Source organism: Chlamydomonas reinhardtii, chromosome 3, assembly GCF_000002595.2.
Source record: "Chlamydomonas reinhardtii strain CC-503 cw92 mt+ chromosome 3, whole genome shotgun sequence".
NCBI classification, from domain to species: Eukaryota; Viridiplantae; Chlorophyta; class Chlorophyceae; order Chlamydomonadales; family Chlamydomonadaceae; genus Chlamydomonas; species Chlamydomonas reinhardtii.
This window is the reverse complement of record NC_057006.1, coordinates 7,940,518-7,968,117: the sequence shown is the minus strand read 5'-3', so window position 1 is coordinate 7,968,117 and position 27,600 is coordinate 7,940,518. Positions and strand designations below refer to the sequence as shown.

General features: G+C 63.8%; 4 protein-coding genes across 4 annotated transcripts; 2 read left to right on the top strand and 2 right to left on the bottom strand.

The window, feature by feature from the left end:
* Nucleotides 1-507: 507 nt before the first annotated feature.
* On the bottom strand, nt 508-10,492 carry CHLRE_03g202000v5 (uncharacterized protein). Its single transcript, XM_043061381.1, has 22 exons — nt 9,914-10,492; nt 9,641-9,833; nt 9,347-9,459; nt 8,860-9,163; nt 8,568-8,702; nt 8,291-8,418; nt 8,107-8,195; nt 7,688-7,976; nt 7,250-7,572; nt 7,005-7,096; nt 6,751-6,880; nt 6,414-6,606; nt 6,149-6,247; nt 5,903-6,010; nt 5,573-5,776; nt 5,148-5,420; nt 4,815-5,009; nt 4,493-4,668; nt 4,154-4,352; nt 3,661-3,966; nt 2,833-3,501; nt 508-2,672 (listed from the first exon to the last, which is right to left on the bottom strand). The coding sequence occupies exons 1-22, from the start codon at nt 10,055-10,057 to the stop codon at nt 1,149-1,151; spliced, it is 5,886 nt and encodes a 1,961-aa protein (XP_042926552.1). The 5' UTR covers nt 10,058-10,492; the 3' UTR covers nt 508-1,148.
* A 68-nt stretch (nt 10,493-10,560) lies between these two features.
* CHLRE_03g202050v5 (uncharacterized protein) lies at nt 10,561-12,312 on the bottom strand. Its single transcript, XM_043061383.1, has 2 exons — nt 11,892-12,312; nt 10,561-11,366 (listed from the first exon to the last, which is right to left on the bottom strand). Exon 2 carries the CDS (start codon nt 11,316-11,318, stop codon nt 11,031-11,033), a length of 288 nt encoding a protein of 95 aa, XP_042926551.1. The 5' UTR covers nt 11,319-11,366; nt 11,892-12,312; the 3' UTR covers nt 10,561-11,030.
* A 130-nt stretch (nt 12,313-12,442) lies between these two features.
* Nucleotides 12,443-18,342, top strand: CHLRE_03g202100v5 (uncharacterized protein). Its single transcript, XM_043061384.1, has 10 exons — nt 12,443-12,629; nt 12,694-12,837; nt 12,988-14,157; nt 14,447-14,552; nt 14,696-14,847; nt 15,041-15,160; nt 15,421-15,588; nt 15,742-16,002; nt 16,169-16,576; nt 16,810-18,342. Exons 1-10 carry the CDS (start codon nt 12,552-12,554, stop codon nt 18,229-18,231), a joined length of 4,029 nt encoding a protein of 1,342 aa, XP_042926550.1. The 5' UTR covers nt 12,443-12,551; the 3' UTR covers nt 18,232-18,342.
* A 130-nt stretch (nt 18,343-18,472) lies between these two features.
* CHLRE_03g202150v5 (uncharacterized protein) lies at nt 18,473-27,398 on the top strand. Its single transcript, XM_043061385.1, has 24 exons — nt 18,473-18,736; nt 18,994-19,074; nt 19,230-19,256; nt 19,393-19,541; nt 19,664-19,795; nt 20,005-20,101; nt 20,255-21,164; nt 21,290-21,586; nt 21,721-21,766; nt 21,862-22,030; nt 22,154-22,189; nt 22,366-22,428; nt 22,620-22,694; nt 22,914-22,988; nt 23,071-23,237; nt 23,357-23,414; nt 23,503-23,579; nt 23,724-23,973; nt 24,090-24,149; nt 24,299-24,349; nt 24,436-25,097; nt 25,241-25,436; nt 25,585-25,923; nt 26,160-27,398. Exons 1-24 carry the CDS (start codon nt 18,683-18,685, stop codon nt 26,517-26,519), a joined length of 4,431 nt encoding a protein of 1,476 aa, XP_042926549.1. The 5' UTR covers nt 18,473-18,682; the 3' UTR covers nt 26,520-27,398.
* The last annotated feature ends 202 nt before the right edge of the window (nt 27,399-27,600 follow it).

Genomic DNA, 27,600 nt, shown 5'->3' with positions numbered 1-27,600 from the left:
CAGGTTAAACAGGCTCGTCAAGCGCAAGCGCCAGCTTCCGTGTCATGACGGCGCCGGACGGCGCCGGACCGCGTCAAGGCTCCGAATCGCTTTGCCGCTGCCCCTGCGCGCTAAGCGCCGCTGCCGCGGCATACATGACAGCTTGCTGGGCTGATACCCGCGCAGCTCTATGGCTGCTAGAGCTGGCAGGGGCTGGCAGCACCGCTGCGCCGGCAGACATCGTCACCGGGGAGACCACCGGGGGGATTAAGGGTGCCAGGGCTTACAGGCGATTGAGGCCGCTGGGCGTCATCAGCTCGCAGGATGAAACGTAAGAAGGTCCGTCAGCCCCAACTTCCGCTCCGTTCGAGCACCCGTCACTGGAAGATGTCACCGCGACCGCTGGTGGCACGGCTGGTGAGGCAGGGTCAGGCAGGGTCCGCCGCACCCACGGTCCGCACCGAGGCGCGGAGGAAGGTGGTCGCTAGGTCCGACAGCAGCAGTACGGATGATGTAAGCATTTGGCATGCTCGCATGGCATTACAACTTTCAGGGGAAACATGCAAAACTGTCAAAATCTGTTCATTGCATCAGCGCTTCTGTCGGCACTGAAGCCTTCCGGTCCTCCGACCATCACGCCAGCGTCACCACTAGCAGCACAGCACTTAAGCGCGTGCCGAGCATGGAGGGTCAGCTCTCGTACCACAAATTGAATCTGTCCCTGAAGTGGGCTCAATTGAGTCTAGCACACTGAAGCGCCCAGGGTCACGATGCTTAGGTTGGGCACACGCACACACCAGGCTCTGAAGATTACGGTGCGGCACTTGCCGTTCCTCACCCTAACTCGGAGTCTTTGCGTCCCTAGGCTATATACCGGGATTCTGTGAACGTCCCCAAACTGCACGGTCGTACGTTGCGCCCACTACATCTACTACCTACAGAGCTGCTCTACTCACAATGAACAAACTCCGAGAACTCCTAGCCTCTACTGATAACCATGATCCTGTCCGACGGAGTCGTCTGCAACGCCGCGCTGTCCGCCGCATGTGCTGGATATACGTCCCAACAACGTGCGTCGTTTGCACCTGACGGCACCGTATTCTTTGCCTCCTGCCTCAAAATGCAACCCATCAACATCAGATGCAGACACCGCTGTCGACGCCGACCTCTCACCGCCAGATGGCCTTCTTGGCCGCCGCTGCCGCCGCTGCTGCAGCTGCCGAGCCGGAACTGTCCCGCAGCCCTGCAATGCCGCTCGAACCGCCACGCCCGTCCATGCTCGACGTTACCGCGCCCGTTGCGCCGCCGCTGAGCCGCGCACCGCCTCCTCCAACAAACGCCTCATGCGAGCCGCCCAGGCCGCCTCCACCACCCTGCTGCTGCTGGTCCCAGTTGCGCTGCATGCTCACGCGCAGCGCGGCGGTGCGCTGCCGCGCCGCCTCCGCCTTCTCCTTGTACAGGTTCGTCAGCGGCGTGCCCTTGCCGCTGCCGGGTGTGGTCGACTGCGGTGGCTGCATGTTCTCACCGCCGTCCGCCATCGAGCCTCCGCCGCGCAGCGACGCCGTCCAGCCGGCCCCCAGCGGCCCAGGCGACACTTTCATCGCACTGCCGCCGTAGCTGCTGCTGGCGGTAGGTGCTGCGTAGTGGCGGCCAAGGCTGGACACGCGGCCGCCCGAGGTGGGCGGCGACGGTGGCGTGCCGGGGCTGTTGCGTGGGCTCATGCCGGGTGGCTTGGGCACGCGCGGGCTGGCGCAGAACACGGGCGCAGTGAGGATTGCGCCACGATAGTCAAGCGAGTCACGCACGTTGGAGGCACCAGAGCCAATACCACCGGAGGCCGCGGCTGCCGCCGCGGTGGCGGCAAGCGACGCGCCGACGCCGTGGTTGCTAGAGCCGCTGCCCCATGCCTGCAGCCGGCGAGCGCTGTTGAGGCCGCCGCCACTCGGCGGCGAGGTGGTCGCCTCTGCGGCCACGGTGGCGGTGGCGCCCAGGGCCGACTTGCCGCTGGCGCTGCCACGCAAAGACCCGGAGCCACCGCTGCCAGGCAGCGCCGAGCCGGAGCCCATGCGCGTCAGGTGCGGCCCGCCGCTCCCGCCTGCAGCCGCAGCCGCAACACCAGGCACGGACCCGTCTGCGGGCGCGGGCAGGTTGTAGGAAGAGCGGAGCGTGGAGGCCCACGTAGTGGCCTGCCGAGCTGAGAGGATGGCCGCATTCAAAGATGAGCGAGCCCAAGGCCCCAGCCCGTTGCCGCCCGCGCCCGCACCGGCGCCCGCCCCCGTGCCGGCAACCGGACCAGCGATAGCAGCGGCCGCGGTTGCTGCCGCTGCGGTTGGCCGGCGAGAGTTGGCGGCGCCCGCAGGGCTGGGCACAGCAGCTCCAGGTGCCCCTGCCGTCGCCACGTGTGGCGAGAAGGTGAACCCGTCGCCGCTGTCGCGCCCGGCCTCCGGCGGAGACGTTGGCACGCGAAGCGCGAACGGGCCCGCGCCTCCGATACTGATCTCGCCCCCAGCGCTGCCGTTTCGAGCTGACCGACGCATCTGTGCCCCGTCCTCGCCTGCTGCTTCCGCCTGCTGATGCTGTTGCTGCAGGGCCGCTAGGCCCAGCAGCCGGCGGTAGTCGCTGATCAGCTGGGCGCGATTTTTGGAGCCGGCGTGCCACTTCTGGCCGTCGATCACCTGCCCCTTGAGCGCATCCTGTAGGTTGACGTGGGCGCGGGTCATGTTGCGACTGGCAGGTGGGGCCATGTAGGCTGGCATCGCTATGCGGTGTTCATAGCTACTGTACAACGACATGGTAGCCATGGTAATGCGCCATGCTGGGAGTTACGACATGCCCCTTCACTCCCGTTCGCACCTTGAGCACAGCCACAGTCAGCTTGGTGAGGCGAGTCTGGTGTCCCTGTGCGTAGCGCTTCAAGTTGATGTCATCGAGCACCGGCCCTTCTACCACCTCTGCCTCCGGGTTGGGCGCCACGCTGCCAGAGCGCCGCCCGGAAAGCGTCCGCCGCCGGTTGTTGCCGCCAAGCGCCCGCCGGCCTGAAGACGCTGCCTCCTCCTCCTCAGGACCGTTGCCCGCGGCGGCAGCTGCCCCTGACGTCTCGACAGGAATCTGAGCCGACACACGGCGGCTGCTGGTGCGCCGGTTGCCGCGGCCCTTGACAGCTGGTGTAGCGTTCGAGGGGTCCCAGTCGTCATCCTCGTCGTCGTCATCGCTCTCCTCCTCCTCGTCATCCTCCTCCTCCTCCTCTTCAAAATCGTCATCATCTGAGAAGCCCTGCTGCACGAAGTCATCCTCATCCATAGGGTCATCCATGACCGCATTCTCGTCGGCGGCATTCGGGCGGCGGCGCGAGTTGTTGTGCCGGTGGCCGTGGCGTCCGCCGTCCTCGTCGTCTTCGCTGTCATCGTGTTCGGGCGAGTAGCGCTGCGGGGCGTTGCTGGGCTGTGCCGACAGGCCGTCGCCGGCTGAGGGCATCCGCCGCATCCGCCCACCAGAGGGCACCGGCGACAGGAACTCCAACGCCTACAGCCGACAGCAAAGCATGCACAGGTAGGCTTCAGAAGCGCAGTCCCAGCAGCCAAACAGGCAACAAAGTGTGGAGCCAACTACCGTATAATGCACCGCAGAACGGCGGGCAAAAGCGCCAATATCCATGCGCGCATGCACTCGCATCAAGCGCACCTTGGGCTCCATGCCGGGACCACCATTAGCACGGGCGTGGTCGGGCGTATCGGGTGTGCCTGCCTCGTCCATGTCCACGTCCATGGGGCTGGGCGGCACCGCACCCGCGACGCCCGCAGGGCCCGCCTGCTGCCGCTGGATTTGCAGCTGCGGCAGGCCCTGCAGCTCGCCACTCAGGGTAATGGCCACCAGGCCCTGGCCACCATTGGGCAGGCCCACCACGTGGCCGTTGGCGCCCGCCGCCGCACCCGCCGGCGTGTTGGCAGCGGTGCGCACCACGTGCAGCTCCTCCAGCACCGCATCCACCTGCGCGGGTGTGACAAAGAAGAGTGACATCACCGCCGCACATTCGCCGCCGCTGCCGAATGGATCGGGCTACCTGCACCCTATACCGCAGGAGGCCAGAAGCGCTCTCGCGACGCACGTGAATCCCTGTCAAGGCGTTCTTGCACACAGCCCATAGCCCCAAACGCCGTCTTCCACCACCCCCCACCTGCTTGTCGGTCTCGTCCTGCGCGGACACGCCCGTGTGGTGATGCGCGGTGGCCACGTGCGCCGCCGCCGCCTGCAGCGCGGTGGCCAGCTTGCGGTACTGCGCCGCCTTTTTGGAGGCGCCCTCCAGCTGCACGCGCAGCAAGTCCACCTCCTCGCCGTAGCGCACCATGTCCACCGTCAGGTCGTTGGACAGGCACCTGCGCGGATTGACGTGGGCGGCGTGAGCTTCCCAGGGCGCTCAGCATGCAAGCAATGCAAGCACGCTGTTGTTTTTGGTACGCGCAAAGGCACACCGCCGCTTCATTGGTCACACGCAAGCCGAACCAGCTGCGCTCACTTGCTCTCCACCAGCAGCCGGAACAGCGTCCGCAGCAGCTCGCGGCACTCCACCACGTTGCGGAGCCCAACCCAGCGCCGCGCGTCCAGCGCGCCGCCGCCGCGCCCCTCTTCCTCCGCCTTCTGCCGCTCCCACTGCGCCTGCAGGTCGCCGATCTGCCCGTTGTGGTAGCTCACCTGCATCACACACGGAGCGGGACGTTTCACGACTTGTTGCTAAGAATGCTAACATGCCAGGGTCGTGAGTGAGTCAGCAGGTAGCTGCACTGCCGAAGTCCTGGCATCTTGACATACGTAAATGCACGGAACTCGCAACTGCCCACCTTGTCCTCCAGCTCCTTCTTCTTCGTCAGGAGCTGCTGCCGCACCTCCGGACCTCCACCGCCGGCCGCCAGCGCGCCGGCCGCCGCCGCGGTGGCTGGGCTCAGCGGCGTCATGGGCGCGAGCGCACTGCCGGCCAGCAGCAGCGGGCTGGCGGGAGACAGCTGGTCCAGCAGCGTCAGCCGCTTCTCCAGCTCCTGTACGTCGCCAGTGTGGCAAAACCCCGTTAGGAACAAGAAATATAGCATAGCCTATGCCCCGGCTACCTCACACAGAGCACGTTCCCAGCTGCTATCAGCTGCACCCTGGTCGTACTGCCTGCCCACCCAGCCCACCTTGAGCTTGCGGCTGGCCTCCGCACGCTGCGCCAGCTCGCCGTCGATGACCTTCCTGAACTCAGAGCTCATGTTGCACAGCTCCAGCTCCTTCTGCAGCCACTCGCGCCGGTCCTTGTCGGTGCGCAGCACGGGCGCCGCGATGTTGGGCTGCATCTCCACTGTGCCGCCCAGCGCCTGCTGCGTGGCCACCGCGGCAGCGGCCTGTTGCTGCTGCGCGGGGCCGGAGGACGCGTCGCGGACAACCTGCCGCCGCTTCATGTCCTCCAGCTCCTGTGGATGGGTGCGCGGGCCCACTACCTCAATACGGTGGTGCAGGTGCGGATGTTGACCGCCCCTCTTGATCTGCCCCTGCCCAGCGCATCGTCGCTCAATGACCTGAGCGTAAACCCGTCGCCAACCACCATCGGACTGAGGTACCCCACCTTGATGCGCTTGCGCGCGGCGTTCGCGTCCGAGATCTTCCGCTGCAGCACGGCACTCTGCTTGGCCTGCATCGCCTCAAGGTGCTGAATGGTTGCGCGGTCCTTGCGGCTCTGCTTACGCAGCTGCGCCAGCTCCCTCTCGCGTTCCTGTCGCCAGGTGGCGAACTGCTTCGCGTTGGCGTCCAGCTGCTTCTGCACCGAGACCTGGGATTGCAACGGAGGGTGTGTGCACGGGTAAGGACGTAAGGATTTAGTATGGAATGATTGCAGCCTGCCCATGGCCCGAAATGCACCCAAGGCGACACGCAGTACCCCAGCGCACGGCCACACCTTCTGCTGCTTGAGGCGCAGGATGTCGGCGGACAGACGGCGGTGCGCCTCCTCCGTGCGCTGCTTCAGCTTCTGCATGGCGATGAAGTCGCGCTCCTTCCGCCGCAGCTGTTGTCAAATGAAACAAGTGGATCGGAAAAAGGTGGCCGTTACATCCTGGTTTCAGGGAAGTGCTTGCATTGTCTGGTTGCCTAGGAGTCCAAAACGGCCTTTCCCTGCACCGTGCATACGCTCGTTGCAACTCACGTCCCGCAACTTCTCGTCAAACTGCTGGATGCGGTCACGGTACTGCGACTCCAGCCGCTTGCGCTCCTCCTCGTTTGCGGCCGACACCTGAGCCAGCTTCTGCACGGTGGAACAGGAACGGCAGGGTTGCATGAGGAATCTGAGCGCCTGGCTTGCCAGATGCACCGCCAACGCGCCCGCCCCATCACCCTTCTACCGGCATACCACCGAGCCCCGCCCAGCGCGCTGCTGCTACCCAGCAGCCCTCCCTCAGCCCTCGCCCCACCTCCATGAGCGACTTGCGCTCCGCCACCAGCGTGTCCCGCTGCGACTCCAGCTCCGCCAGCACGCGGTCGTAGTGCTGCTTCAGCGCGGGCATGGAGCCGGCGTTCTTCATCAGCTCCACCATCTTGCGCTCCTTTGCCTCCAGCTGCCGCTGCAACAGCGCCACCTCCTTCTTCATCTTCTCCTGGTTCAGACTGTGAGGGAGCAGGCGCGGGTGCGGCAAACGAGCACTTAGGTCAGCGGCATGTCCGGAGCGACTAGCTTGCTGTAGACGCAACCCCAACCAGAAACGGTGCTAAGCCCGTACGGTTACCGCGCAAGGCCCTGCGCATGCTCACGTGTGCGCCGCCAGCTCGGCCATGAAGTACTCCTCCTCCACCGCCAGCTCGCCGCCCTCGGCTCCATCGCCGCCCTCATGCGCGTCATGGTCCTCCGTGTCCTCGTGAAGCGCAGACAGCCCGTCGCCACCTAGGCAGGGTGTGTGGGGATCGGGAAGCATGCGTTCGATAACACGCTAGGAGGTGAGCCCACGCCCGTCAGATAGACTCAGCTGAAGCGGCATGTGAATCTGTTGTCCGTCCCCTGTACGCACCTGGCGAGAGGCCTCCCAGGTGGTCACCGGGCGACGTCACATCGCCGCCGGGGGTGCGTGGCTCGCCGCCGTGTGCAGTGTGCCGCCGCCGTCTGCAAGGCAACCACACTCATTATCCTCGACAGTGCCCATTCGGGTCTGAGTTGCCCTCCAACTCCTGGGACTTGCTTCATGTAACCTGCCGCGTGTAACCCAGTCCCCGCGCAATACAAGCCCTCATCAGACTGTGGACCCTGTGCACTCACGCAAAGGACAGGTGCGCCAGGCTCTTCATGGACTTGAGCTCCGCTTCCAGCTCCGCTATGCGCGACACGTAGCCCTTAACAATGTCCAGTCCCGGCAGCGGCAGGGAGCCGTCCGCCGCCGCAGCAAAGGCCGCCTCCTGCTGCGCCGACAGGCCACTGCCGCCCGCACCGTCGCCTCCGGCGCCGCCCTGCTGGCTGTTGAGGCTGGCGTGGGACTGCAGGCTGCGTGCCGCGGCCGCCTGACTCATGCGCAACAGGTCACACTGCGCCTGCGCGGTGTGCCACCTGTCGGTCACGTTCAGCAGCTCCTGCCGCATATCATCCTGTAGGTCATTGGGTCAAGGGGGAGTGGTATACGTGGACATTGTATGACTGGTTCGCGGAGTCACATGCATCGTAACACGCATCCGGTGATAGCAATCCAGGTCAAGTACTCACCATCTCCATTTTCAGCCGCAGATTCTCCGACTCCAGCATGTTGTTTTCCTGCGTTAGCCGCTCCACAACCCCATCCAACGCCGCGCCTCCACCTCCACCGCCTCCGGACCCGCCGCCGACCAGGGCTGCCATCGCCTCCTCGTTGCCACTGGCCGCCAGCGCCCGCCGCAGCGACAGGTTCTCGCCCTTGAGCTGCGCCACAGTGCTGCGCAGCGCGGCCAGCTGCGCCGCGATGGGGTCACGATTCACCACAGGCTTGTTGCGGATGTGCCGAGCGCGGTCCGCATATCTGCATGCGGCGGTGCGAGTTTGAAAGCTTGTGAGTTGGGCTAGCAACCCGGGTGTTGGGAGGGATTACAGGCTGCGTAACCGGACATGCGTTCCTGTTCTGCAGCCCTTTGTGCGGGCAGCCAACGCACCTCAACGTGTTCAGGCTCTCCTCGAAATTGCTGTCAGCGGGGCTGACGCAGGCAATCATGACGGTGCGGCTGTTACCGCCCAGCGAATCCTGGTGCGGAAAGCGGGATGGGCAACATAGTTACACATGGCGAGTTGAGGCCCTTCACGCCGTGCTGATGCAGACAAGCGGAAGCGAGCCCCCACCTGCAACAGGCGCGTCAACTTGGAGTCACGGTACGGCACGTGCTTGTGGTTGTCCACAATGGCGTTAATCACATTGCCCAGAGCCAGCAGGCCGCGGTTGATGTGGATGCCCTCCCGCAGCCGAGCACCTGTAGGCAGGGATGAGGCGTTCACAACAAACAATAAGGATGCGCAAAGCGGCGGGCTTGAAGCTGACGTGTGCAGATCCAAGGACGACAGAAACCCGCGGGCCAAATGTGTGCGCTGCCCTGCTGTCCACTGCCTGCCTGCCACGTACCCTCGGCCTTTGTGCGCTTGGCGCGCTCGCTGCCCGCCAGGTCCACCAGGTGCATCTTGGCGCACAGGTAGTCCTCCACACCCTCGCCCTCCTCTGCGGCCGCTTCATCCTCCTCGTCGCCCTCGTCATCGCCGCCTGCAAACGCGTGCGGGGATGTCCAACCGGTCAATATCTGATTCCACTCCTTTGCACGGATGCCGGAATCTGGCCGCGTGCGCTTGCTAGGGCTGCTACCGGCTGACCCGCTACCTTTCCACGCCTGCTGCTTCCCATTGCCCGGCCCCAACCCCACCTGGCGTGCTGGCACCGTCGTTGGCGCCAGCGTGGGTGGGCGTGCCGGGCGCCGCCACCTGCCGCCGCTGCTCCAGAGTGATACTGAAAATGGCGTGGCTGCGGCTGGAGCGGTTGTTCATGTTGGTGGAGGCGGTGGAGCGGCACAGCGTACCCATCTCCAGCACCTCCGCCATTTCCTCCCGGCTGTGCACCTCCCGCTCCACGGCACCGTACAGCGCCACGCCGCCCGACTGCGTCTCGCGAATGGTGATGGCGGGCCGCGGGCCGCCGGTAGCTGGCATCAGCAGGTCTTTAATCTCCTCCTGTTGGGATGAAACAAGAGAAAGCAGGTATCAGGCATTGGTCATGAGATGGGCTTGTGGGCTACAAATACGAGCGCAACACGCTGTTTTGTTCTAACCAGCATAAAGGATATGCATACGGTACGGGCCGACACCACACATACGGGTCGAGACCACACAGGCATCGTTGGCGGCCGTGCCTACCTTGTGAATCTCCACAAAGCTCACACGGACCGTGATGGCGCTGTCCTTTGAGGCCTCGATGCGGCTGAAAATGTCATTGATGGCATCTGGGATGACGCCCCGGCACTTGCCGCCTGCGCCACGCAAGAGCATAAGGGGGGTCCAGTGCTTGCCTAGCTCAAGATTGCGTGCGGCCTATGCCCACGTGGGGTCTTTGCTGTAAGTAGCCCCTGACCTTAGCTCCGCGGGTGTGCCGCTACCTGCCATAACCGCCGCTTCCAGGCGGAACCTTTGCCACCTCCACGACCCGCGCACCTGGCTTGTACTCGCTGCCCATCGTGTACGTTTTGCCCGAGCCGGTCTGGCCGTAGGCGAACACGGTGGCATTGTAGCCCTTGAACAGCCCCGCCACCAGCGGCGCGACGCAGCGCGGGTACAGCTGGTCGGGTGAAGCACCCTCCTCCCCGAAGACATGGTCGTATGTGAAGTTGTGCTGCCCGGTTGATATCTGCACATATGCACATTCCATCAGGCGCGCCAGGGCTGGCGTCCGGCCACCATCGAGTGCAACCGGCGACAACCCCTCACCTGCGGAAGGCCGGGCGTCACGAAGAGCGTCTCCCGGCAGCCGTCGTCCACCTCCGCTGGCACCAGCGGCCGGATTTTGACGGCCACGCAAACATTGCTCTCCTCCGCTGAAGCAGCGGCTCCCGGCAGCAGGGCTTCAAGCATGGCGTTTGCTTTCCCTGCTAATATTGATGTAGCGCCTACGCCTCTAGCATATTTACATGTTGTGCTTAAAGAGAAAGTAGTTTAACTAGAAGTCAGCGGGAAAACGACCCAAGTTCGTGGCAAGCGCCCTGTACTCCGAGTGCTGGTTCACTAGCACACGACCAGCTCTAAATCAAGTAGTTTTGTCGTGCCCCGCGCGGCAGACTACAAAAGGACTCCAGACCGTCCGGGCAAGAAGAACGTTTTCAAATGAACGGTAGGACGGTCATTTGACGGTAAATGCAAGCAGTGCCTGTCCCTGAATATGTCCTACGTGAGTACTATAGCGACGCACATCGGCGCGATGCAAGGAGTGCAAGCGTGGCGACAGCTGCGGGGGGTTCGATGCAGCTCGATGTGGCCAAAGCCACCACGCTGCACCGCGTCGCTCAAGTGTTCATCTCTTGGACTTTCAGTTTTGAGACAGAGTGCTTAATCCTGATCCACAAGCTACACCGCAGCGACAAGTCCGTTTCCCGGGCACAACACCCGTTGCAAGGATAACAACCTGAGCCCCTCGAGGAACCCCGCCCCTACCCGTCCCCCCCCCCCGTTGATTGCACGTCTCAGGCCTCTATCCGGGTGTCTGCTATGTTCACCATCAGGCTGCGCGCATATGGATTCCTCCCCAGTGTCATTCAATAACATTCTGTGGCCTGCCGGGGAAGAATTAGGGGATAAGTGTTCCCCGGTCACGGGAAAAGGGGCTGAGCCCCTCCACTCTCTGAGGCCGAACAACCTCATCGCCCGGACATAGCCGGGGTCGGTTTCCACAGGCACATAGCCAAACCAGGTGCCTAGCAATCGCGATGCCACAGCAGAGCCAACCGCAGCCAGACGTAGCACAGTTGTCAACAGCCGCACTACTTGTCACGCCGCTACGCATGCCCTGCCAGCCCCACCGCGGACCGCTGCCTAGACACCAGCCGGCTCCTCAGACTGCGCGCTTGCGCCGCTTCTTGGGCGGCGCTGCGCTCTCCTCCTCCACGTGGCCTTTCCCGCCCCCTCCGCTACCAAGATGCGCGCACGCGCCGCCGCCGCTGCCGCTGCCGCCGCCGCCGCCGCTGCCGCTGCCGCCGCCGCCGCCGCCGCTGCCGCCGCCGCCGCCGCCGCTGCCGCCGCCGCCGCTGCCGCCGCCGCCGCCGCCGCCGCCGCCGCCGCCGCCGCCGCCGCCGCCGCCGCCAGTCTGCAGCGATGCAGGTCGCTTGTGCCCCAGCAGCATTTCCACCAGCGCGTGCCGGATGTTGGTTGCGGAGTTGACGTCACGTCCCTGCACCGTCGGGAGGGTAGAGTGAGTGAGTCCCACTGAGCCCACGACTGAGCCGTCACCCAGCCGTCACCCAGCCATCACCCACTGAGCCCCACTGAGCCCACGACTGCGCCCCACTGCGCCCCACTGAGCCCCACTGAGCCGTCACCCAGCCAGGCAGGGAAGAATTAGGGGAAAACTTGCCTTGACAAGTAGGACGGCCAGAGAAGGGATGCGGAACACAACGACGCCTGATCCTAGATGGCTAGATATCGGCAATCCAGGTCTCGGCGCGCGACGCGATGTGGGGTGAGGGGCGGGGTGCAGTGCGGCCACGTACGACGGCCTGCTGTCACGATTTATGGTGGGCAAACGCCCTCCTGACGTCTGGTGACACGCCCTGCACGGTAACACGCTAGGGCGTGACACTGCAGAAACCGCTGTCGCTGCTTGTGCTCACGCCTTCTGTTCTGCTGTGTCTCCATACCTCTCCCACGTTGTGCTCGCTTGCTTTCTCGGTGTGCTATTGCTGTTGCCTTTCCTAACCTGCAACGTGATTTCAACGTTAGTTCAGCATCGTTAAGAATTCACAAGGGCATGTGTGCGGCAATACAGATGCCATAATCCCGGATCAGTGCAGACGAGCCTGTTTATTGGGTATGCTTTGTTTGAGTTAGCAAGCGTGGGTAGCAAGGCTAACAAAGAAGACACGAAACAAGCGACGTGACGTCACACACTCGCAGCGACCTTTAGGCCTCAAACCGCCTCTACATTCCCAATTGATAAGAGACAACTCTCCTCTCAGTGAAGCGCGCTCCGCTCGAGCTCCCAGCCGGGCAGGCGGGTAGCACAGAGGTTGCTGTAGAGTGAGCGGGAAGATGTCCCGAAGGATGTCCAGCATTTGCCCAGGGTTTGGCACGCCAAGGTCGCGCGGCCGGGCCCTGGATCCCGAAGCAGAAAAGACCAGTCGCGTTCGGTTATGTGCAGCTGTAAGTGCCTGTGAATGCGGGTGTGCAAGGCACGTTCCGCGGTGTGCGGAGTCATTGATTTCCATTCGTGCAAGCCGACGCGATCAAAGTGCGCTGTGCGCTGTTCGAGATGCTGTAACAAGTAGAACGTGGGCTAAATCTAGCAGATTGATAATGGAGACGGCCTGGCACAGCGCCTAGCGGAACTTGGCTTGCTCCTGAACTACTTTGCTGAACCATGTCCGCGCTCTCAGCCAGCACGTCTCGTGGATGCGCTGGTGCTTCTACCAGCTCCGCAGCTAATGCATCTGCGCAGGTATGCCGTGTTCGCGAAAAAACTGTTCAGCATGCTTTCGTGACTCCTATCGGCCCGCCCTCAGGTCATCGTCCCACCTCACCTGAAGCATCAATGGCTGCTTGGAATGTTTGGGCCGTGCCCCCGGCGCCGCCGCTCGGGGAGCTCAGCAAGGGCCACTGGTTCGCTTGCGACCGGCAGCACAAACGAGCTGTTTTTAGGATTGCAGGTGAACATGGAAAACTGGGCTGCGTTGCATTCTTGAGCACGCTTCACAGGCAAAGTCGGGGCAATTTGCCTAGCCAAACCTATTGGCGCCCTTGCTTGTAGTTACTTCTCTCAGCTTGACAGCTGATGCCGAACTCTTATGCTTCTACAGGCCCGGTCGCTCGCTGGGCGGTATGGCAGCAGTCGCGGGGCTTGGCGGACATCAGTTGTCACTGGCGCCCTCGAGGTTGACAGCGACAGCCTAGGGTTGGGGCCGCTGGACTTTGTCGCGTCGGCGGCGGCGCATCCGCCGGAGCCTGTAAAGCTGGTGGGCAAGCCTCAGCCGCGTGCACGCGCTCGGCCACCGGCCCTGGCTGCAACACCCTCACTGTCCGCGTCCGCGGGGACGTCGTCGCCCGCGCTGGCTTCCACAGATGCCCACACTGAAAGCGTAACAGCAGCCTCATCTAGCGGCGACAGCAGCGTCGCGGCCGCGGCACCCTTGCATCGCGCAGCTAACAACGCTGGGGGGCCTGCACATGCGGCTGACACGGCGCCGGCGGACGCGGTCGCGCTTGACCGCGAGGACATGCCGCTGGGGCCCCGTCTGAAAACCACCATTGTCCGCAACATCACGCGTAAGCTGCAGGAGCGCGCAGCACAGTTGGCAGACGTGATCCCGGGCCCGGGCGCGGCGCGGCCGCCACCTTTCACGCCGCGCCTGCCGCAGATGCGCACAGCGCAGAACAACTACAAGATGCGGCAGGACCGCATCTCCAGCCGGAAGGAGGCGGGCAAGGCTGGCGACGGTCTAGACGTGCGCGTGACGTCCACCAGTGATGATGAGGGCGGCTTGGACACGGACGCTGGTCGGGAGGCTGTTGAGCCCTCGGCGGCCGGCGGCTGGCAGTACGGCCGGCCGCCGGTGGGCGCTAAGCGCGGCGACGAGCCGGGCACGGTGCCCGTGCGCAGCAGCGGCGGCGCGACAGCGCCGCCGGAGCACGTAATTGTATCGCCGACCATCTTGGCGGCTACCGCCGCCACCTCAGCTGCGGCCCAGGGCCTGGCGGGACTGGTGCCTGCGCCCGGTGCGGGCGAGCGCCCCGCTAAGGCGGATCTGGAGGCCACCATCCGCGGCTGTGCCGACCTGGAGGCCGTGCGGATGCTGTACGGGCGGCTGGGGGGCGTCATGTCGCGGTCGGAGCTGATCCTGCTGGTGAACACGCTGGCAACGGTGCAGGACCCGCAGCACATGACGGTCAAGGTGTGGACGCAGACGCAGGCGATGCTGGTGGAGCTGCTGCAGCGCATCACGCCGCGCCTGGACTCGTTCACCATGCAGGTGGGCGGTTGCGGGGTGGGGTTATAGTATACCAGCCCAAACTAAAGGAAACCAACTGGGGGCTAGAGCTGTATGCGAAGGCCTGGCGGCAATTTGCGGGTACGCCCTTGGTCAAGAGGCGGTGGGGGTGGGGTCGGCACGGTGGGTGGTCAGATATGCTTAAGCGGATGGAACAGGGGTGCAAAGGGGGCTACGTGTCCCAGGATGCAGCTCGATCCACATGCCCGGTCGCTCTTGAGCTGGTGGTAGCCTCCTGCCCACAACGATAAGCGGTTCCTCTCTTGTCCAGGACTTCATGGTGGTGCTGGCGGCAGTGGCCAAGTTGCGCTACGTGCCGCCCAACGACTGGATTGCGGCGGTGCTGACGCAGAGCAAAACACGTCTGTACAATGCCAGTGAGTACACAGGCAGGGCGGGTCATCGGCGTTTTGGGTTGGTCGACTGAGGCACCTAGCTAAGCACCGATTAGGGGGCTCAGGCATTACGACTTCTGACTTCCGTTCTGTCCGCTTGCTACTCGACTCTTCCGCCCGCACAGCGCCCGCCCAGCTGACCACCGCGCTGCGGGCGCTGGCGCGCATGACGGTGGACCCCTCAGACATTAAGTCCGCCGCCGCCTGGGAGGCCTGGATGCGCCGCTACCTGGCGTCCGTGCAGCGGCAGCTGGCCGCTTACCGCGCCGACGAGCTGGTGAGGGCGGCGAGTTGGCATCCCTCATCATCCGGGGAATGCGATGGCTTCATTGTGGGCTAGATTGGACGCAGGGTCCGGGATACGAGAGCTAGGGATGGGCATGGCGTTCCGCGGGTTCCTGACGTCAGAGCACTGTCCCGGTGTACACTGCCTTGATGCACACTGCCGCGTCGTACTTGTCTGCCTGCAGGTCAAGACGCTGGTGTCGCTGTCGGAGCTGCGCTACCGGCCGCCGCCCGAGTGGATGGCGCGCTTCTCAGCGGCGCTGCACAGCCGGCTGGATGTGCTGGAGGCCCACTCGCTGTCGGAGGTGAGGGTCGCTGCTAAGTTAAGGCAGTGGGAAGGAAGGACAGGAGGTTAGGGTGGAAGGGATGAAAGACGGAGGAATTCAACTCAAGTATGGAGTGGGGCGCAGCAGCGAGGCGGGCTTGGCTGGAAGCTGGGGCTGTTCGGATTTCAGAGGGGAGGTACGAGTCTGGAGGGCTGTCCACCGTGCTGATTCCTGCACTCAAGCCCGGGTGTCTGCCGCTTCACACAGCATCCTCACAAAGCCCCTTCCCCTATCTGTAGGCGATGCTGGCGTTCGCCGCCCTGCGCTACCAGCCCGAGGCGCCCTTCCTGCGCGCCTACTACGGCCAGCTGTACTCGCGCCTGCCGCTGGCAGACGACCGCGACATGGCCACCTTCGCGCAGGCGGCGGCGCTGCTGGACCGCCTGGTGCGCCAGGACTTCATGCAGGTGTGTGCCGGTGGAGGGCTTCACAAGGATTGGCGCTGTGTAGGCCGTGTTACAGGAGAAGCGCAGGGCACAAGGAAAGGCGTAGATAGGGTGCGGCAGACTTGAATGGTTCTTACAGCGTCAACCTGGTCCATGTGGTGTACGCGGCCGCAGGAGTTCCTGGCGGAGGTGCTCCAGAAGCTACCCACCTTCAAGCCGCAGCACCTGGCCAACCTGCTCAACGCCATGGGCCGGCTGGCGGCTGCGCCCGCTAGCCGCGTGCGGCCGCCGCCGGGCTGGGCGGCGGTGGTGGCGGAGCACATGGACTACCCGCTGCCCGGGGCCAGCAAGACGCGGCTGTCTACCTTCAGCGGCACGGCGCTCGCCAGCGCCGCCTGGGGCCTCAGTGTGCTGGGCTACCAGCCCACGCCCAAGGTGTGCCAAACTCGCAAGCCCGGGCGTATGCAAGCGGGTTGGACTTCGTCGCAATGCAACTACGGTATCATAGTACCGCTTGCATTGCTGCTGAGTGCCGACACTGTGTTACAGCATCTCCCCTCCCTCTGCTCTACAACCTCCGGCTCCCCTCCCCCGCCCCCAGTTCCTGGATGACCTGCTGTCCGCCTCGTACGGCAAGCTGCACGCCTGCGGCCCCACCGACCTCATCCTGCTGCTCACCGCGCTTGGCAACTTCGGCTACACGCCAGCGCCCACGCGCAACGCCTTCTGGGACACCTGGATGGTGGAGTTCGAAAAGCTGGCCGCGCGCAAATCGTACGACACGCGCGGCGTGTGCGACCTGATGGCGGCGCTGGCACGCCTGCCGCGGCCGCTGCGGCCCAACGGCGTGCCGCGGCCGCCGCACCCGGACTTCGTGGCGGGCGTGCTGCGCTCCACGCGCATCTACAACCTGCGCAACACTTCGCCCTCGCGGCTGGCGGCGCTGGCGGGCTCGCTGGCGGTGGTGGGCATCCGGCCCGACTTCGGCTTCCTCTACAACTACGCGCAGGTGAGGCCTAGACATGGCTAGCCAAGCAAGTGTCCGTGCTCTTCAGTTGCTGACGAGAGGAAAACGCTCTCGCAGTTTCGCCACTTCTTACGCCCCACAACTCACTCGCTTCCGCCCCCACCGCACCCCACCCCACCATCGCTTGCAGCTAACGCCTCTGCCTGGGCTCCGCTTGTCTGGCTTGGTGTGGACTGGTAATTACAACCCCCCCCCCCCCACCCACCCACCCACAGGCCGCCCGCTTCATGTGGTCGGGCTTCAGCATGCGCGACTACTCCATCCTGCTGGGCTCGCTGGTGCACATCGGCACGCCCGGCGTGGCCGACCCGCGCTGGGCGGGTGACTTCCTCGCCATCACCCTGTGCCGCATGTCAGAATTTGACGGCCCCGGCCTAGCGGCCGCGCTGGAGGCGCTGGCGCAGCTGCCGCACCCCGAGTTCGAGCCCAGCAGGCAGTGGCTGGCCGCCGCGGCACAGCGTGCCGGGGACCTGCTGCGCAACCCGCCGCCGGCGCCGCAGTCACCACAGGCTGTGGCGGCTGCCGCCGCCACGGCGGCCGCGGCTGCGACCGCAGGCGCCGAGTCGCCTGGGCACCTGGCGAGAGCCAGCGGCGGCAGCGGCGCTGCCGCCGCAGCAGGCGGCGCTGGCGTGCCGGCGGCGGCTGTCGCGGCCGCAGGCGGTGCCGGTATCGCGGTGCCAGGGCCAGTGCACGGCTCGCTGTCGTACCGGGCGGGTGGTGTGCTGGCGAACGGGGGCACTCTGGTGGTGTCGCCGGAGGGCCGGCTGGTGCCAGTGCCGCCCATGCACCCGCTCACACCAGAGCACGTGCTGTCGGTGGTGCGCTCGCTGGCGGTGATGGGACACCGCTGCGACGAGCAGGACCTGCTGGCACAGGCGACGCGTGCGCTACTTTCGCGCAATGCAGTGCTGCTCAAGGCGCAGGAGGGCAAGGCCAGCACAAGCGGAAGCGGAAGCAGCAGCAGCGGCAACACGGACGCCAGCGCCAGCAGCTCCTATGGGCAGGCAGAGGTGGCGGTGGGTTACGAGGGCAGGGCTGTACCTGGACGCGAGGCGGCTTCTGCCGCCTTCCAGCGCGCAAACAGCCTGGCAGCTGCCGCGGCTGCGGCCGCGGCGGCCAATGCGCAGGGTGAGGCGGTGCGGCCGCACCTCAGCCGTGAGGCTTCGGCGCAGCTTGAGGCGGCTCTGCAGGCAATGCTGGGGCACCAGGTCGCCATCCTGCCCCTGGCTGCGCCGTCGCTGCCTGGCTTGGTGGTGGAGGCTGTGGCGGCGGACATTGAGATGTCGTCGGCGTCGTCGGCGCCGGTTGCGCTGGGGTCGAGCCAGGACCTTACCATGCCGGCAGGGGCGGTGCGCACGGCCGAGGTCAAGCAGGCGCAGGCGGCGCGTTGGGCGGAGAAGCGGAGTGGACGTGGCGGCGCGCGTTCTGCTGCGGATGCTGAGGGCGATGGGCAGGAGGCCGAGCGTGGCATGGCCACGGACGATCGTGCGGCTGGGCCGCGTGTGTCAGCGGGAGGGCGGCGAGCGGGGGTTGTCGTGCGGGCACGCAGCATGCCCGGAGCAGGGGCACGCGCTGAAGTTGAGACGAATGGGGGCGAGGCAAATGGTGGCACGGGTGTTGCTGCGGCCACAGCATAGAAAGCAGGAAGCCGCTTGGGGGCGGAGAACTCGTGGGAGAAGTTGGGATGGTTGCAGAGTGCAGGGAAGTTCACAAGGCTGTGTAACGTTACAATGTAAATCGACGGGACCTGATACTCATTGACGTCCCAGCAACATAACTTAATGCAACAAGCACTGCGGGCCCGGTCGGGCCTTGCCATGCACAGCACGGGGGTGCATTGACCACCACTACTAGAAAGCTGAATAGACGCAGCTCTAAAGTGTAAAGTTGACATATAGTAACAAGTTGACAGCCTGTAGCTTGTATGGATAAGCGAGGTGGTCTATTGCACAGCCTTTGCATTTCGCGCGGTGCATTCAGTGAGCGGGCTGTCGACTCCAGTCAGTATGAAATGAAGTATGTATCATGATTAATCTTTAGAAAGCTGGCGGCCCAAGGCGCACGCGTGGGGGCTAGCGACAAAGGCAAATGAAGAAAGGGAACCTGCGCCAGTCTGAGGATGACCGACCCCATATCTCCCTGGTGAGCAAACATCGCCAAACAGCCTGCTATGAGCGACTAGGTGCTGCCTCCTAGGCAGCACCTAGCACCCAACAGTAACGATTACGACTTGCTGGCGCTGCTTGGTAGGACAGTGGCATATAGTTACAGGTGGTGACCATCATCGTGACCATAAGGCATTTACTGAAGCCCTATCCAAGAAAACACAGCAGTCCACTCAACCGCGCCCCGACCGCCTCCACAATTGCTCGTCTGATTTCACTTTCCCGCCCACGCAGGCCGAGGTCAAGCCGGGTCCATACCTGGTGGCCCTTCGTGGCACGCAAGCCAACGCCATGAAGTTCGAAGCGGATGACAAAGTGGGTGCAGTATTGTGAAAGCGTAGGCGTGATATCCTAGATGCCACTCCACTCTTGCTGGCTCTCGGTTCGCCATAAGCCCATAACCCTCTCGGCTGACGCAACGACCCTGCTCCCACGGCTCTCACTCTTATGTCCTGCACACCGAAACTCAGGAGCCTGTGCCTTACGGGCTCTTCATGGTAAGCGGACTTCCGTACATGCGGCATGTACCTGAGTTTTGCGAACTGAACATGGGGATCTGAACCAAACTGCAAGCTCGTCGTCCGCTCCAATTCTTGATGTCCTGTTCGTTGACCTACGACGGCTGCTGTGCAGGTGAAGGAAATCGAGAAACCCAAAGATTGGGACGGCATAACCAAACTGCCAAATCAAGAGCAGAACCGTGTCAAGGTGCACGGATCTTGGTACTTCTTTCTGAATGAGACGGCCGCTGGCACGGTGCCGTGTGTCAAGGCCAATGCCCCGTGAGTTTCACACACGACGTAGTGCACTCTGTATGCGCGTAAGGATGACAGCTGCGCCGCTTCCAGGCCACCATACTTGGACCCTGTTCATCTGTGTATAATGCGTCATTGACCCCTGGCAGCAAGGGGATTGAGAAGGGCGACAAGCGGCGATTCGTGGAGGTGGTGCTGCTGTACAACCCGCGCCTCGTGTACCGCGGCAATGACCCCTACGGTGACTGGCGCAATGTCCTGCTTTTGGGTGACCTGCGGAGGTGAGGGCGCGCGTGTGTACGGGCTTGCCTGTGATCAGGGTAGGCAGTGCTACACGGGTTTGCATAGGCCAAGCGATATACGTATGAGAACTCGGTGCATGCGGATTTGAGATCTGTGGCTGCTTGTGTCAGGCATTGCTTGGTGGAACAGCAGGGTTGGTGCAATATGCTACCAACCGCCCTTCTGCGACTTGCTTGCCTGATTGCAGGCGGTGTGAGGTGCGGGATTCCAATATCGACATCCCGCTGAACCAGCTGGGCAAAAACGTCTTCATTTGCTGCGGCACCTGGGACCCGGCCTTCAGCGTGAGCAAGCTATAGCGGACCTAGGTGTCCAGTTGCAGAATGCCATCGCCTTGCTAGCGGTTGGGCTTTCAGTGGCGCACCTTGCTTTGCGTGGGGCCTCAGTGCCTGACTACTGTCCCTCCCTGCCACCGCCCCTACGCCGCAATACCACAGACCTGCGAGGACTACCCGCCTCCCATGCCGGGGCTGCTGCGGCTCTTGGGCTCGCCGCCACCCCTGTCCGCGGCTAAGGCCTCGGACCCGCTGGGCCGGGCCCTGGAGCTCCCGGAAGACGTGTCCGACACGGACAAGGTGGTGGCGGGCATTGTGGTGCCCCACCTAACTGCCAACGGCAATGTGCCGCACCCACAGGCTCTAGAGGCTGCGGGCGGCCAGCGCGCGCCGCACCCGGACCTCAGGCGCTTTGAGCCAGGCGACGGGCTCGTGCTCAACGTCTGTGTGGGCGTCGACGGCAGCAAGCTGGCCGCCACTCGCGAGCTCGCGGAAGAGGGCATGAAGGAGCACCAGCGGCTGGAGCGCGAGCGGCTGGCGCGGGAGAAGGCAGCACAGGGTAGTGACGGGCAGGAGGCCGGACCCTCGGTGCACAGCAGCGTTTCCAAAGAGGTGCACGCGAGCGCGCAGGACTCCGGCGGCAGCAGTGACGACCTCTCCAACGTCGCTGGCGCTGCCAGCGCGCGGCCACTGTTCAGGAACATGGACGAAGAGGGCGCAAATAACGATGGGCAGCGCGGCTCGGGCGCGGGCACGGGCGCGGGCACCGGGGCGGATGCTGCTGGGGGCTCTGGCTCCGGCAGCGGCACAGCCGGGAGCCGCAGCCTCCAAGCTCGAGGCTGCTCTGATGCTGGGCCAGGACCGGGCAGCAGCCGAGAGGTAGCACGTGCTCGCGGCACGAGGCGCACCAGCGGCAGGTTGGCTGTGCATGATGCGGCCGCGGATGCTGCAGCAGCCGCTGGGGCGGCTGCGGGCAAGGTGCCATTCAAGCGGCTGCGCACCGGTTGGTCCTGCGACATGGACGGCAGCGTGCTGCTGACGTACCTGGCCAACCACGGCCTGGGTGACACAGGTGAGGGCCGAAGCCAATGGGCTGTTGGCGTCACTCAGTCCCACCTCGCCGTTTCACGTGCGCAGTGCCTACCGTATTGTTGCCGACCCCTTATAATCCTTCCGTCCTTCGCGCCCCACCCCCAGCGCTGTGTATGCGCGTTGCCGAGTTGCTGGCGTTTACCAAGCTGGTGCACGCGCACGTGGCTCACCTGGAAGGAGTGTGCGCGGCCGAGAGGGCCAAGGGCGGCAGCAGGGAAGGAGGAGGCGGGGGCAGGCCCGGAAAGCGGAAGCAGGGGCGGACGGGCGGGATCAGCAACGACGATTGGGAGGTGAAGGATGTGCTTGCGGTGCGGGTTTGCCACACGGTAAAGCCCGACCAGCACGGCCAGCTGCCAGACGAGCTGCGCGTGGAGGGGCCGATGCAGGAGCGTAACTGCTGGCGTAAGTGCAAATGGGCGCGATGGGCACACGGATCAAGGGTCGCTTTCCACAGGCCTCCGGTCAAGGCGCGCTGTATGGTGAGCTCGCAGCTGCAGAATTTACTTCAGATGTGACCTTCGCTCTCCCCATTGCAGTGGAGTTCCTTGTGGAGTGGCGGTACGACCGCGCGGAGCATGACAAGTGAGTCACCAGCAAAAACGTCGCTTCACACAAATATACATCCATTGCGGCGTTCCATCTTCACTTTCACTGTGCACCGCCTAACTCTCGTGCAGAGCCTGGCCGGACTACCCCAACAACCGCTTCCAGTGGGTGGTGCTGAAGCAGGCAGAGGGCAGCCCCGAACTACTGCTCGACCTGCTGCGTCGCATACTGTACACGGAGCGCCTGCTGCCCCTGCGCGGCACCGTGACGCTGCTGGTGGGGTGCCCGCCCTGCCAGGACGTGAGTGCTACGGTACTTCGGCGATGACTTGCACTGCCATTCCTCCTTCCATCCACTCCCAAATGGATGGGCAGGTTGTAAACACGCTCTGACGCATGTGTCCTCAAACGTATATGGTTGCAGGTGACGGGGCACAACAGGTCGCAGAACGGCATGCCGGTGAGCCTGCGGGCTTAGCTGCACCGTTACCTGAGCCTGGCCCGATTGGATGGGTAGAAGGTGCAGCGTAGAAAACTTTGTCTAGTGGCCGGCATTGTTGATCCATGGGTTGCATTGTATATTCACATGCGTGCTCACGCCTAAGTTGTGCATGCTGCCTCCTTTCACCCCTCCAGGTGTGGGCGAGTCCCCGCAACCGTGTCATCGGGCACATCCTTGAGCTGGTCAAGTTCCTGGAGGTGGGTTATCGACAAGGCTTTGCAAGTGCGAAACGAGAGAGATAAGCGAGCACGGCGTCGTTGGTGTTACGGGTTCACAACAAGGTGTTTCCTGCAATCACATGACGTGGCTGGCGTGCATGTTTGGTGTCGCGAGAGTTTTACGTTCGGGTGTTTTTGCTGTTCTTAAATTCATTGCGGCTTGCACGCAGATCCCTTACGTCTTCATCGAACAGGTCCGTGATGCGGTCCGCAAGGACGATGGCTACTGGCGGCGTTATGTTCGGGTGCGTATGCACTTGTTGTAAGGCTGCGCTTGCCATTGCCGCTGCTACAACGCTGTCCCATGAATTCCTGGCACGCGGCTGTTCCATGCATCTCTGGCACGCGACCTGCTAAATTTAGAATGATGCCGTGCTTTTAACGCACGTACGGTATGCCCCTGAATTTCCAAGCACTCAAGCAGACTTGCTGAATCATAACCGTGCCCTGCGTCTGACGTGCAGGCCAAGGCGCAGGCGGACATGCGCTACCAGATCCGGGACGCCATCCTGCATGCGCCCTTGCAGGGAATCCCGCAGGTAGGTGCACTCATCGCACGCATGCCAGGTCGATGAAAACCCTGACGACCAATGTCTCCTAATTCCACCACCATGTGTGCAGATTCGGGCCCGCCTCATCATGTGGATGGCCGCCCCCGGCTACCAGCTCCCGCCCTTCCCGCGACCTGACTTCAGCAGCATATTCACCGTGCTGCCGGACCCGGACACGGCTGGCACCTCCACCGTGACTGAGCTGCCGAAGCCATACAACCTGCGCCGCCTGTGCACGTGAGCTGATCTAGCTGCAAAGCCATTGCCGCAATTGCCATTCCACACCCTGTTGGTTTGTCCTGGTGACCGCCCGTTACCCATGAACCTCTGTCCCGTATCTGTGTGCGGGTTGCTAGGGTCATGCGCCACAGCACCCCGACCGCTGGCGAAGGCACGATGCTGCACCCGCCCCAGGTGAGAATATTTCGTTTAGCTGCATGTACATAGCCGGCACTGTTGTCTACGCATGGCCTCTCGCTCATCAACCCACGTGCAACTGCAGGTCATCAAAGATGCGGTCACCAGCCTGCCCGCGCGCTCTAACTATGACTTGTCGCCGGCGGTCAAGCTGGGCGACAGGTGCGCACGTTGCTGCCTTATCCCGGTCTGTATCACGGATGGTACACATATTCTTTGTGGCATGCTGAGCCGCCCTGCGTGACGAGCGCCTTGCCATGTTTCCTGGGCCCTTACTCTCGCCTGCGCACCCTGTTTCCCTATCAGCGCGCCGGCCACCGCTCTGGAGCACGTGCTCATGCAGCCGCCGCCACCTGGCGAAGCTTCACCTGAGCTGCGGGCCGCCTGCTACCTGGGCAATGCCTGCGGCACGGTGATGCAGCACGCAGTGGCGGTGCTTGAGGGGTACCGGGCGAGGCTGGCGAGGGAGCTGGACGCGGAGGTGCAGCGGGCCGGGAAGCGGGCGAAGCGCCGGGTTCCGTCCAAGGCCACGGAGGCACAGAAGGCGACCGCATACGTAGGTCTTTTTGCAGTGTGCACCTTGCTTGCTGGCTGCGTCTGACACCTTACTTTGCGCGTTACCTTGCACTTTTGCACCACGCCGTCTGACCAACTTACTCAAATCGACTACAGGAATCAATGGCTTGTGCCATCATGTCCACGAACCTGCGAAAAGCTGCAGAATGCATGAAGGTAACGCCTGCAAAGCATGGGACGTCCATACGCCGATAACTGAAGAGGTGGTAGTGGCCGTTTACGTGGCACCCTCTATGCCGCCAGAGCTCAGCAGGCCACCCAATGATCATGCGCGTTTTGCGCCCGCCCCTGTCCCTCCCTCACAGAAGAACGTCCTCGAAGAGCACCGCGCCTCCCTGGTGGCGCAGGGCAAGCAGGCAAGCGACGATCCGTATGCCGCTGTAAAGTTCCGTACCGGTACCTGTCAGCCAAATTTGAATCGTAGCACATCTTGCGTTTGCAGATGGTGGAGGGCGCACGTGAGGCCCTGCAGCAGGCGCTGCATCACGCGCCGCGCTGCCTGGCGCTGCTGCAGGCGGAGCTGAAGCTGGAACTGCGGTCTGACCAGGAGGTTGTGGACCTCACGCTGGACAGCGACAGCGACTTCAAGCCTCCCCGGCAACCGGCGGTGTGTGCGAAGCGCCGCCGGCTGTCCGCTGAGCGCGGTGAGCCCGCTGCTGCTGCTGCTTCGGCGGCGGCGGCGGCTCCAGGCACACCCGCGCACAGTGGTGGCACCCAGGCGGCGTCAGAGTTGGGGCAGGAAAGCGAGGGCGAGGAGGACGATGGGGTGGAGGAGGAGGACGAGAAGGACGAGAACCAGGACGAGGAGGGGCAGGGGGAGGAAGAGTGGGAGAGAGACGAGGAGGGCGAACAGGAGGCGGGGCAGCAGGCGGGGGCGGCAGCGGAGGCCGCTGAAGAGGGCGAGCAGGAGCAGGAGGATTCCGGGATCCTGCTGCTGCCCAACCACGTGCCCTACCCGCTTTACCTGGAGGAGGTGCAGCGCGCGGAGATGCTCGGCACTGACCCCCACGGCATCAAGGCCTTTAGCGGCCACTGCCTGCTGCAGTGCCAGAGGAAGGTGCTGCAGTGCGGGCTGCCCGTCGTGCCAAAAAGCGTGAAGGACAAGTGAGTTCTCAGGCGGTCCTAGCCTGTAAGCACACACGTCATCTGCGTGCAGCGTGCAAAACTCGCGGGACCTTGCAGACGTTCACCCTGTAGGCTGCCGAAATGTCTCTACATACATTCTTTCTCGGACCCTCGCCGTGCAGACTGAAGAAGTGCAATCAGCCCGGCACCACCCGAGCCGTCACCGGCGTGTCGGTGCAGGCGCCGTACGCGCGGCTGCCGTACGGCGTGCTGGCGAACACCGCCTGCGGCACGCGGGCGACCGACCCCAAGAAGGGCGCGTGCCTGCACTTCCGCGACCACCGCGTCTACACACCGCGGGAGTTGGCTGCGCTGCAGGTATGGGGAACTGCGACATGCGACAGCGCGTGGCCCTTCATACCGCACCCGCTGGCCTTGCCCTCTGTTCTTCCATCCCTCTCTCCTGCCAGCCCAGCATCCGAACCTACCGCTTCCTTTCTCCCTCGGGCCTGCCCTCGTGGTGCAGACTTTCCCTTACTACTTCGCCTTCCTGACATCCGAGTCCGTCTTCGGCGCGCGCCTCAAGGGCCGGACCGGCCTCAAAGGCCGAACCGGCCTCAAGGCCCAAACCGGCCTGATGACGCGGGCGGACTCGGTGCTGAAGCCTGCAATCACAGGGCTGCACTGGCTGCTGCGCGTGGGCCCAGGCGTGCTAGCTGGCAAGCCGGCGCTGCCGCTGGCCAGGCGGTCGGAGAAGGGTGGGTCCAAAGCGGGGAAGATCCAGCAGGAGGTGGAGTGGACGCCCATGGAGCTCAAGCAGGCCTGGAATTTGCTGCGCAGGACCATCAGCGATGAGCTGAAGCAGGTGTGTTAGCTTTCAGGCAAAAGTTACGTTCAACGCGACTGTCGACGTGAACCACGTTGTAAGGAGAGGCCATCCCGACCTGGGCACGAGCGGCCATGTCGTGCAGAACCACTTGCGCTAGTAGTGGGTGCTGGTCGGCGAGCTGGGCAGCATGGCCGCTGCTTCAGAAGCCCGGAAGTATTTAGCTGCCCTTCAATGGTGCCCTCACTCACGCCATGCCCTGCTATGCCTCGCAGGTGGGCAACAGCGTGCCGCCGCTGCTGGCTGCGGCCCTGAGCCGCTGCCTGGGCCTGGCACTGCTGGGCCGTGAACGCTTCCGCACCGGCCAGGCTTACGTGCCCGACCCCAAGTGGGACCAGGCCTGGAGCTGGGCCGCACCCGATCCCGACCAGCCGCCCGCGTGCGTGTATGCCATGGCCCGCGGCCTGGTGGGCAAGGTGGTGGCAGGGGCGGAGGAGGCGGAGGAGCACGACATGGATGAGCAGGACGGCGAAGGGAAAGCGTTGGACGTGGACGAGTTCGAGAGCGAGTACGATGCGCCCTACGCGGACTCAACAGTGGACGAGGACGGAGAGGAGAGCGGGAGCGCGGAGTGATGCGTTGGTGAGATGTGTGCGGTAGACGAACTGTGGTTGGTGGCACGCTTGGACAATGACATCGTACGTAGAACTGGTGTGTGAACCTGCTTGGACACTGCTTGGACACTGCGCGCGCAGATGCGTGCCTAACTACACGTTGCGGTGTGGCCTCACACTTTGGACCATAGTACTTGTGCTCAGGACGTATGCTACCCGACGTACTTGAGCCTTCAGGCCCTGTCATCTGTTGAGGATGTCTGTGCTTAATAGGAGATTGGCGCTGTATACATCGGAGTTCAGACTTCAGAGATCGTGGCTATGGAAACACAAGGCCGATGGGCGATTGGGCCTGAGCGTATGACCTGACAAGGCTGTGTGCATGGATATAGGCGCTGCTCGGTTGGTGTGCCAACGCCTACTGTACAGCCCCTCGTTACGATAACATGTGGGCATGCAAAATGCTGGCATGCATGGGCTGGCCGTGACATGGGGATGATGGTGTGACTGCGGATTAAGGCGACGTGCGTGCGCTGCCGGCAGATGGGGGCATGACACTTGTGGCGGAGGCGCAGGGCGGGAGGCACCAAATGAATGAAGTCCAGAAGTTAGTACGTAAGTTAGTTACACGCGTCATGTCATGTATGTGATGCAGTGATGGATTTGGGTCTCATCCGAGAGTCCGAGAACGTTTTGGATGGGTGCACCCTGAGCATGCATCCCATATGCATGGCGATGGCGGCACTGCAAGCGGTGTGGCATTCGTCAACATCCCAGTGCACTGCATTGTCTGCAGCGCCATCGATCTAGGCACTGCATCTTACAGCCGCCTGGACACATGACAGTATGGCTGTGTGCAAATTGTTTGACATGGCCATCAGCTGTACGCCACTGCATCGTCGCCAGCCTCGCCGCGGCACATGGGGGCGGGATCCATGCAGCGGCGCCCATACTTACCACGCTTGGCCGGCGCCAGTACATACTACCAGTACAGCTCGCCCGGTGCAGCCGCCGTTCAGCCCTCTAATCAGCCCGGCCCCAGCTAGGCAGCCACCCTGCTTCACTTGCTCGGCAGCTTTGCCCGGCATCGGCTACTGACATC